The 9,562-nt window shown below is 69.1% G+C and overlaps 4 protein-coding genes across 4 annotated transcripts; 2 read left to right on the forward strand and 2 right to left on the reverse strand.

The window, feature by feature from the left end:
* Positions 1–283: 283 nt before the first annotated feature.
* ZNF593OS (ZNF593 opposite strand) lies at positions 284–1,641 on the forward strand. Its single transcript, XM_064731534.1, has 3 exons — positions 284–450; positions 795–937; positions 1,158–1,641. Exons 1-3 carry the CDS (start codon positions 400–402, stop codon positions 1,234–1,236), a joined length of 273 nt encoding a protein of 90 aa, XP_064587604.1. The 5' UTR covers positions 284–399; the 3' UTR covers positions 1,237–1,641.
* A 519-nt stretch (positions 1,642–2,160) lies between these two features.
* Positions 2,161–3,470, reverse strand: ZNF593 (zinc finger protein 593). The gene is made up of 3 exons (XM_064731533.1): positions 3,205–3,470; positions 2,698–2,760; positions 2,161–2,614 (listed from the first exon to the last, which is right to left on the reverse strand). The coding sequence occupies exons 1-3, from the start codon at positions 3,399–3,401 to the stop codon at positions 2,473–2,475; spliced, it is 402 nt and encodes a 133-aa protein (XP_064587603.1). The 5' UTR covers positions 3,402–3,470; the 3' UTR covers positions 2,161–2,472.
* A 580-nt stretch (positions 3,471–4,050) lies between these two features.
* C23H1orf232 (chromosome 23 C1orf232 homolog) lies at positions 4,051–5,068 on the forward strand. Its single transcript, XM_064731855.1, has 4 exons — positions 4,051–4,137; positions 4,228–4,314; positions 4,395–4,492; positions 4,813–5,068. Exons 1-4 carry the CDS (start codon positions 4,051–4,053, stop codon positions 5,066–5,068), a joined length of 528 nt encoding a protein of 175 aa, XP_064587925.1.
* Positions 5,069–5,318: 250 nt separating this feature from the next.
* On the reverse strand, positions 5,319–6,937 carry FAM110D (family with sequence similarity 110 member D). The gene has a single exon (XM_064731579.1). It carries the CDS (start codon positions 6,713–6,715, stop codon positions 5,750–5,752), a length of 966 nt encoding a protein of 321 aa, XP_064587649.1. The 5' UTR covers positions 6,716–6,937; the 3' UTR covers positions 5,319–5,749.
* Positions 6,938–9,562: the final 2,625 nt, after the last annotated feature.

Consider the following 9,562-nt stretch of genomic DNA (forward strand, 5'->3'; position numbering starts at 1 on the left):
AGAACCAGAGGGAAGCCCCTGCTCAGCCCTGGAGTTTTTGGGGTGTCACCCCTCACCCAAATCATAGCTCACACCCCTTTACAGGTGGGGAAACTGAGGCAGCCCCCTGCAGGCCTGCAGAGGGGTTCTCTGGTTAAGCCCGGCCCTTCAGCCCCCCCAGATCCGGGCTGGGCTGGGCCGGGCTGGCCCCCCCGCCCGCCGTGTCCGCTCCGGGGAGCAGCGGGCGCTGATCGCGGCTGACAGCGGCTCCTGCTCCGCGCCCTGCCCGGGGCCGCGGCACGCACGGAGCGCCCCTTGCCGGGACCGGGCATTTGGGGGGCTCCAGCCCAGCCCGGCCCCGCACGGAGCGCCCCGCCGGGACCGGGGGGCTCTATCCCAGCCCCGCTGCTCCCCCTCGCCATGATCATCCGCCCCCGCCGCCTGACCCCGGGCTACTTCAGACTGCTGCAGGTAAGGGGCGAGCAGGGCCGGGGAACCACAGGGAGCCCACGGGGAGCCCCGGGCGCTGCTGCCCTCGCTGCCCTCACTGCCCTCCTTGCTGCCCACCAGGCCTGCCATGGGAGCCGTGCCCAGCTCCAGCCCAGCTCCACACTGGCAGTGACGCTGCTGCCGATGGGGGCCCACAAATGCTGCAGGGGCACCCTAAACCCCCCCTGAGACACCCAGAGGGGTACAAAGCTGCCCCCATCACCTCTATACCCCGCAGTGTGATGGGGGCATTCAGGCCCCAGGCCCCTGTCCCCATGGGGTTTGGGGTACTCTCGTGCTCCCCATGGCTCTCTGTGTCCCCACAGATGCAGCTGGCAGCGGGACGCGAGGCTGAGCCGGGGGGGCGGCTGCTGACCCCCCTGGCCCTGCTGCTGGCGGCCGCGGGGCTCTGCCTGTCCCTCTACAGCGCCCGGAGAATGGCTGACCCTGCCAAGGCCCCCCCGGAGCCGTGAGCAGGGGCTGGGGGCCCTGGGGACAGTGCCCGAGGGATGTTGTGGCCCTGGGGACAGTCCCTGTGGGGTGCTGGGGACCCTGGGGACAGTCCCCGGGGGTGTCGGGGTCCCCTCCATCCACCCGAGCTCTGTAGCTGACCTGCACCACATCCAGCCCTTCCCACCGCCATGGGTGCCCTGGGCACGGGGGACACAGCTGTCCCCACCTGTCCCCAGCTGTCCCCGCCTGTTCCCGCCTCGGGCAGCCGGGATGCAGAACGCAGAAGCCGCTTCCAGCTCCGGAGCTGCCGGCTGAGCCCGAGCCACGGGGGACAGCGGGATCAGACCGCCAGAGCAGAGGCTGGACGGACGGACGGACAGACAGAGGGACGGAAGAGCCGGGAGCTGCATCCATCCCCATCCCCCGCGGGAGCAGAGGGGGCTGGGGACACCGCTGGGGCCACAGAGCCCCTCTGTCCCCATGGGAACGCGCGGCGGCCCCGCAGGAATGAGGGCAGCGCTGTGTTAGATAACGGGCAGGGGGGACACGGGCGGTGACGTGACCCTGGGCAGGGACATCACATCCGTGTCCCTGGATGGGCACATCCCATCCGTGTCCCTGGGCTGGCACATCCCACAGCCTCCCCAGCTCCCGCAGAGCTGCAGCTCTCCCTCCCTCCCCCAGAGCCTCGGGGACAAATCCAGGCAGGCTGCGTGGAAATAAACCCTTCCTTAGCCAGCACAGCTGTGTCACTGCTCTGTCACTGCTCTGTGTGCCTCAGCACGGCCGTGTCACTGCTCTGAGTTCCCAGCAGTTCCCAGTCCCCAGCTGGGCAGGAGGGATGAATGGGGACACGAACTCTGCAGGAATTCGGTGCCATTGTCGCTCAGTGTCCCCTCAGGGACAGGCTGATCACCATGCAGCCCAACAGGAGCATGAAATCACTGCAGGAGTTGAGTTTTTGGGGACAGGAGCCTCAAAGTGCCCTCACCAAGGGGACACCAGCATTGCCCCCTCAAGGGCCAAACCAGCTGCAAACCCAAGTGCTCCATGAAGAGGTGACCCGAGCTCACATTCCCCACAAAAAGCTGCCAGGGCAGAGGGACTTTTAGCAGGCAAGAGCTCCAGGACGAGGCTCCTGGCACGGACACCTCTGGATAACAGGGAAGAGAACAACACTGAGGTGTCCCCTCACCCCTTGGGGGGACTGTCACCCTCACATTCAACACTGCCACACCGTCAGCTGACATATTTTAATGGGTGCATCACTGGAACAACCTCTGAGCCAAGGACAGAGCAGAACTGCTCCAAAGGCAGGCAGACGAGCGTGCAGTCCCAGCACACTCAGAGAACAATGAATGTGTCCCTTTGAGGAGGAGGACACTCAGGGAGGGCACCCAGGGTCCTGCTGGCTCCTGCTCCTGTCAGTGCCTGGGCTGTGGGAGGAGCAGGGTGGATTTGGCTGGCAGAGCTGGGACACGGTTTTGTCACAGAGCTGAGACAAAGGCGTCCTTACAGAGCCACCGAGCCTCTCAGCCCCTGTCCCTGCGCTCAGCCCGACGTCTCCATCTCCGTGACCTCCTCCAGGGGCTGGGTCTGCACCTCCACCTTCTTTGGGGGCACGTAGGAGCCCATGCCGGCAGCACGCTCAGCCTCCTCCTGCGTGTACGGAGCCTCTCGCAGCTGCTTCAGCCTGGGGGCACACGGGGGGTGAGACTGCACTGCCCACAACCGCCCCTGCACCCCCTCAATCTGGGGTCTGCCCCCACCCCTCACCTCTTCTTGTGCACCTTGGATCTGAAATGCTCCTTCATGCTGTTCAGGTCCACGAAATAACGCCTGGGAAAGGAAAGGATGGGGGTCAGGGGGACCCTGAGACTGAAGGGGGGCTGGGGGGCTCCTGCCGAGGGGGCAGGGTCCCACCACAGCCCTGGGGTCACCGTGAGACCAGGACAAGATGCTCCCCCAGGGGTTAGAGGGGGACAGGGACAGGGATCCCAGGAATCAACCTCTGAGGGGACAGGGACCCCAAGGCTGAGCACCCCAACCAGGGACAGGGACCCCCAGAATCAACCTCTGAGGGGACAGGGACCCCCAAGGCTGAACACCCCAACCAGGGACAGGGACCCCCGGGACCAGGACCCCATCCCAGGAACCTCAGGGACCGGGAGAACTCCCCCACCTGCCCCGGGAAGCCGGAACCCCCCGGACCAGGACAAGCCCATGCCAAGGCTGGAGCCGCCCCCCGAGCCCCGGGACCCCCGGTATCCCCGCCGCACGCACGCGCAGTGCAGGCAGTAGAACTGCGCGCAGCCCGGCAGGTCGGGGTCGATCTCCTGCCGCAGCAGCCGCGCGGCGTTCTCGGGCTTCAGGTCCGCGTGGATCTCGTCCAGGTCGCGCCGGCGCCGCTTGGTTTTGAGCTGGCGAGCGAGCGAGTGCGCCCGGTGCGCCCCGGTGCGCCGCCCGTTCCGCGGCGACATGGCGGCCTCATGCTCCGCTGTGCTGCAGTGCGCAGGCGCGGGACACGCCCACACAGCAGCACGCCCCGCCCATATGCAATGAGCGTCGCTCATGGCCACGCCCATCGCGTGAAGCCACGCCCAGCCCGGTCAGACCCCGCCCCCAGCCCCGTGTCCCCGGTACCGGGACGGTCCCGGGACGCTCCCCGCCCCCCCTTGGCCCCGGTGCCACCGTTTCTATGTTGTTCCCGTGTCCCCCCGTGTCCCCTGCGCTGCCCCGGTCACCGCTGCCATGAGCGGGGCAGGGCTCAGCGTGTCCCGCCGTGTCCCGGCACCGATCGTGTTTCCCCCGTGATCAATTATAGATGGGGACCCGCGGCGGGGGGAGCGCGGAGCTCCAGCGCCTCCTCTGCACTATGGGGTGGGTGTCCCAGCCCTGGGGGTCCCGGGTGGGCGAGGGGCACCGGGGGGCTGGGGCGGGGGGCTCGGGATGGGTTTTGGGGGTGACCGGAGGAGCCGCCCCCGCGCTGCCCCCGGCTCGGCCCGGGCTCAGATTCCTTTTGTGCTGAGCAAGCGGCCGCTGAAACTTTAATGAAGCCACCGGATCGCCCGTCCGGCCCGCCCCGCTGCCCGCGGCTCTGCCGGCTGCGGCCCCGCCGAGCCCCTCGCCATGGCCCAGGGCTTCTGGCGGCTCTACAAGGCCAAGGTGCTGCAGACCCTGGGGGCGCCGCGCCCCGACGGGGCCCTGCAGGACGAGGTACGGTGGGGGGTCCCCAAAAGGGGCTGCCCAACCTTCCTGTGCTCCCCTCCTGCCTGCAGCCGTGCCCTCACCGGGGCTTCATTGCAGGCAGAGCCCCCCGAGCTGATGGAGACGGCCGAGCCCCCCGCGCTGCTGGAGGAGGGGGCCAGCCCCGTGTCCCAGCTGGCCCGGAAGGTGAGGAGGGGGCTGGGGGCGGCGGGGCGGGGGCACAGCGGCGGCCGCAGCTCCCGGTGACCCCGGCGCTGCCCCCGCAGGTGCAGGGGGTCGGGGCCCGCGGCTGGCGGACGCTTTCGTCCCTCTTCACCCGCGAGGACGAGCACCAGCTGCTGAGCCCGGAGCCCTGCCCGGACCAGTGAGTTACAGAGCGCTGGGGGGACCCCAGAACCCGGATCCGACCCCAGAACCCGGGTCCGACCCCAGAACCCGGATCCGACCCCAGAACCCCGATCCGACCCCAGAACCCGGGTCCGACCCCAGAACCCGGATCCGACCCCAGAACCCGGGTCCCACCCCAGAACCCCGATCCGACCCCCGGGACCTGCCCAGCCCACCCATATCCCCCCACCCCATCTCCTGCATCCCCTGCCCGGTGGGCAGGGACGGGGCACGGTGGGCCGGGGGGAAAGGTCCCGGTCCCTGCCCCGACATTCCCGTCCCCGCTCTCTCCCGCAGCCCCCTGGCCGAGCCGCCCGAGCCGCCCCACACCGAGAAGGCCCCCGGGTTTTGGGATCTCTTCGCTACCAAGTGGCAGCAGGCGGCGGGGCCCGACAAGGCGGGGCCGCCCCCGGAGCCCGACGAGAGCCCGGGGGAGCCGCCGGGTGACGACGGCAGCGACCTGCGGGAGCCGGAGGAAGGCGCCTTCCACTGGGGCTTCCTGGCCGGCAAACTGGCCGAGATCCGCAATAAAAGCGCCCCCAAGGGCAACTAGAGGAGGGGGCAGCAGCAGGACTCAACAGAAGTTATTTGCGGTCCCCATTGCTGGTGGGCAGCGCCCCGCCCGTGCCCGAGGGCTCTGCCCTGGGTTTGGGGGTCACAGCTGCACAAAGACCCCGAAATTCCCTTTTCCCTGAGCTCTGCCTGCTGCTTTCCTTCCCTCACCCCCCAACAGCCCCACGGGCCCCCAGCCCTGGGCATCCCCCCACAGCCTCACACACATGCCAGGCTAGAAAACACCCCAAACAGATTTATTGAGGGCAGCTCTGGCCCCAGCAGCCGCTGTTCTGGGGAGGAGGAGGGGGCTGAGGGGTGGGCGCTGCCCACGGGAGGGGGCTCGGGCTCTGCCCACCCCCAGCCAGAGCAGGATTTGGGTATCAGTGGGGGCTGCGGGCCCGTGCCACCCTCTGGTCTGGGGACAGGGAGAAGGTGGGGACAGCAGGGGGGCAGCAGCGGGGGTGGCCCTTCCTCACCTGCCCTCAGGCGTCCCCATCACACTCAGCCTGAGGACCTGGCGGCTCTCCCAGCCCGCAGCATCCCCACTGCACCGGGGCCAGGGGTGTCACCATGGCCAGGGGTGCCCCCAGCCCCTCGGCCACATCCCGCGGGCTCTCGGGGCCCGGTCTGGCCAGCGGGAGCCCCGCGGTTGTCCCGGTCCCGGCCGAGCCGTCCCCGCTCACACCGTGGATTCCCTGGCAGCCGCCCAGGCTCTCTGGCAGCCGTAGAGCCACTTGATGACCCGCGCGTTGCGCTCCACCACCGACACGGCCGAGCCCGCCCGGGTGTCCGGCTCCTCCTCGCCCGGCCCCGCGTCCCCCTCGCTGCCCCCCGAGGCCCGGCCGGGTTCGGACTCGCCGGAGCCGGCCCGGGCCGAGCCGCTGTCCCAGCCCGCGGGCCCGAAGCGCTCCCGGCCCAGCAGCTCCACCTGCGCCCGGTCCAGCCCGCAGTAGTTGAAGAAGCGCTCCTGCTCCGACAGCGGCAGCGACACGCGCAGAGCCAGCGGCTCCTTCCCGGGGGCACCGGGCGGCTGCTCCGCGGGCACGGGCACGGGCACGGGGGGGATCCCGCCGCTGTCCCCGCCGCTGTCCCCGCCCGGTGTCCGCTCCTCCCTCTCGGCCGGCGCCCACAGCATGGGGGTCTGGGGGCTCCGGGCGGGGGGCGAGCTGGGCGGGGTGGCTCTCAGGGGTCCCTGGAAGAGGCGCCGCACCAGCCCCGAGCCCTTGGCGTTGTTCTCCTTGTCGCCGCCCAGGCAGTCCCGTTTCTGGCGGTAGATGATGAGCGAGTCGGGCCTGAGCAGGCGGCGGCCGCCGCTGCGGCGGGACACGGGGGACGGGGGGCACGGCAGCTCCGGGCCCAGCTCCCCGCACTGCTGCCGGGCCAGGCGGCGCCGCCCGTGCGGGGACAGGCGCGGGGAGCCGCGCAGGGCCGGCTCCTGCCGCCGGCTGATCACCTGCTGCGACTTCACGTACTTGGCCTTGTCGGCCTCCAGGCGCTCCACGGCGCTGGCCCTGCGGCCCCCGCTGCCCCCCGGGCACTCGGGGCCCCGGTTCAGCCAGGCCAGCGGCGAGCCGCGCCCCGGGGCCATGAGGCGCAGGTTGCTGGAGGCGCACACGGCGAGAGTGGGGCTGCCCAAGGGCACCATGGCCCCGGAACGGGGCTGCCGATCGCTACTGATCGCTGCTGATCGCTGCCGATATCTGCTGATCACTGATGGTCTCTGCCGATCGTTCCTGATCGCTACTGATCGCTGCCGATCGCTACTGATCGCTGCTGATCTCTGCCGATATCTGCTGATCACTGATGGTCTCTGCCGATATCTGCTGATCACTGATGGTCTCTGCCGATCCTGCCGATCGCTGCTGATCGCTGCCGATCGCTCCTGATCGCTGCTGATCTCTGCTGATCACTGATGGTCTCTGCCGATCGCTCCTGATCGCTACTGATATCTGCTGATCACTGATGGTCTCTGCCGATCCTGCCGATCGCTGCTGATCGCTGCCGATCGCTCTGTGTCAGGAGGCTCCCGAAGCTTCGTTTGGCTCCTGGATTCAGCCCTGGAGGAGAGAGGAGAGTCAGGGTCAGCCCCGAGGGTGCAGCGGTGAGGAGGAGGAGGAGGATGAGGATGGGGCTGAAGCAGAGCTGAGGGTCCCCTCAATGGCACACGGACAGCGAGTCCTGGCACTCCAGGCAGGAACAGCCCCGGGCAGGAAGGGAGAAGCGCCGAGCATCCGCCGGCTCCGGCCGCATCCCAGGAGCGGCTTCCAACAGGAAAAAATACCGGGGCCGGCCGCCGCCTTGTCCTCCCGGGCGGCGGAACAAAGCCGGGCTCAGGACAGCGGCCCGGGGCTGGGGGGTCCGGAGCCGGGCCCCCCAACAGCCAGGCTGGGCTGGGAGGGAAAATTCCCCATTTTGCCATGTGCGGAGGGCACGGAAACAGCCCCGGGGGACAGCAGGGACACGGAGCCATCCCCGGGGGACAGCAGGGACACGGAACCAGCCCTGGGGACAGCAGGGACACGGAACCGGCCCCGGGGGACAGCAGGGACACGGAACCAGCCCTGGGGACAGCAGGGACACGGAACCAGCCCTGGGGGACACAGGGACACGGAACCGGCCCTGGGGGACACAGGGACACAGAACCGGCCCTGGGGGACAGCAGGGACACGGAACCGGCCCTGGGGACAGCAGGGACACGGAACCGGCCCTGGGGACAGCAGGGACACGGGGCCGGGCCGAGCAGAGCTCAGGGGAGCAAAGAGCCCAGCGAGCCTCGGCCACGCAGCCCCACGCGCAGCCCACGGGCTCCACACCGCCAGGCAGGTGGGGGATGCTCTCGCTCACCTGAGCCCTGGCAGGGATGCAGGGATGGGATGCAGGGATGCGATGCTCCAGCCTCACGCAGCTCCAGCCCCTCCGGCACAAAACTGAGCCCAGATCCGGGAGCAGCCTCATATAGAGGATGAGGAAGAGGAAGAGCCACCCATTAACCCGTGCCAGCCCAGCCCCGCGGCAGGAGCCCACCCGTGCTGACCCTGGCCAGCATTAACCCCTCTCCTCCCGCAGCTCCAGCTCTGCCCGCTCCTCTCCTCCCTCCGCTTCCTTCCACCATCCCCTCCCCAGGATCCCACAGGCGGGAAGGAGGAGGGAAGGCCCTTCTTGGCGGTGAAAGGGTCAAAGCCGGCCCCGAGCCGGCCGTTCCTGCCTCTTCCCCCTGGGAAGGGCTGTAAATCGCAGGAAGCCACAATGGGCTGGAGCTGGCCCAGGGGTTATTTTTATCTCTGCCCTCTTCCCTTCCCGAGCGCTCCCACAGGGACAATCCCGGCCCCCTCCATGCCCAGTCCAGCCCGGGGGGCCGCGAACGTGGCACTGGAGCAGAGGGGGAAGGAAAGAAGGACCTGGTGCCCCCCGAGCTGGGCTCCCGACCCTCGGAGAGGAACCAGAGAAAGCCCCGGAGCTCCCCGGGAGCCGCAGCCCCTGCGCCCCCGGGTTTGGGGAGAGCTGGGGCACAGCCGGGCTGCTCACAGGGAGTGAGGGGGCTCAGGGGCACAAACCCCGGCATGAGGGGGGCTCTGTGCCCCAGCTCTCCATCCCCAGCCCGGTTCCTTCCTGAGGAGCTGCCGGGAACGGGCCTGGGGCTGTGCCCGGCACCTTCCCGGCCGACGGCAGCGGGGCAGGAAGGGGCTGGGGCCGGGAGTCCTGTGCGGGAAAACGGGGCCTGAGATGGGGCCTGGGCAGGGGGAGAGGGGCCAGGCCTGGTCTGAGCTCTGCAGGCTGGAAAAACCCCAGTGACAGCAAGGAAGGGCCGGATCACCTCTGTAATAACCCTGGAGAGCCGGCAGCACTCGGTGAGGCTGCGCTGGAGCCAATCTGGTGGAGGAGAGGGAACAGGATCAGGCCAACGATGGAGGAACCCTCGGCAGCTCTGGGATCTGCCCCCGGCTCGGGCTTCCCTCGGGACGGGGCGGCGATGGGAGCTTGTCCGACGAGTTTCAAACCTCAGGGCTCAAACGGGCACGGACAAACCCGAGAGCAGCGCCCCGGCCGAGCAGGCACCGCGTGTCGGGGCAGGTCGGGGTTGGAGCTGCTCCAACCCCAAAAGGCTCCAAAGCCACGGCACAGGGACACAGGGACAGCCAGGACAGGGACAGGACGAGTTCCTGGGGCTGCTCCAATCCCAAAAGGCTCCAAAGCCACGGCACAGGGACACAGGGACAGCCAGGACAGGGACAGGAGGAGCTGCCGGGGCTGAGGGAACCAGCCCAGGGTCAGGATGAAGCCTGAACCCAGCACTGCCACAAAGTTTTTTAGGTTTTTGGGTTGCATCTGGTTCCATCCCAAACCTGCGGGTGAAGGAGCCTCTGGAACGAACAGGAACAGCCCGGGCTGGGCTCCTCTTCCAGCAGTGGTCACTTGACACCTCCCTGCTCCTAGAAATGGGGTTTCAGATTTCCCCAAACCCTTCTGCAGCAGCTCAGGTTGGTGTTCCCAC

Source organism: Zonotrichia leucophrys, chromosome 23 (assembly GCF_028769735.1).
Source record: "Zonotrichia leucophrys gambelii isolate GWCS_2022_RI chromosome 23, RI_Zleu_2.0, whole genome shotgun sequence".
Lineage (NCBI taxonomy): Eukaryota > Metazoa > Chordata > Aves > Passeriformes > Passerellidae > Zonotrichia > Zonotrichia leucophrys.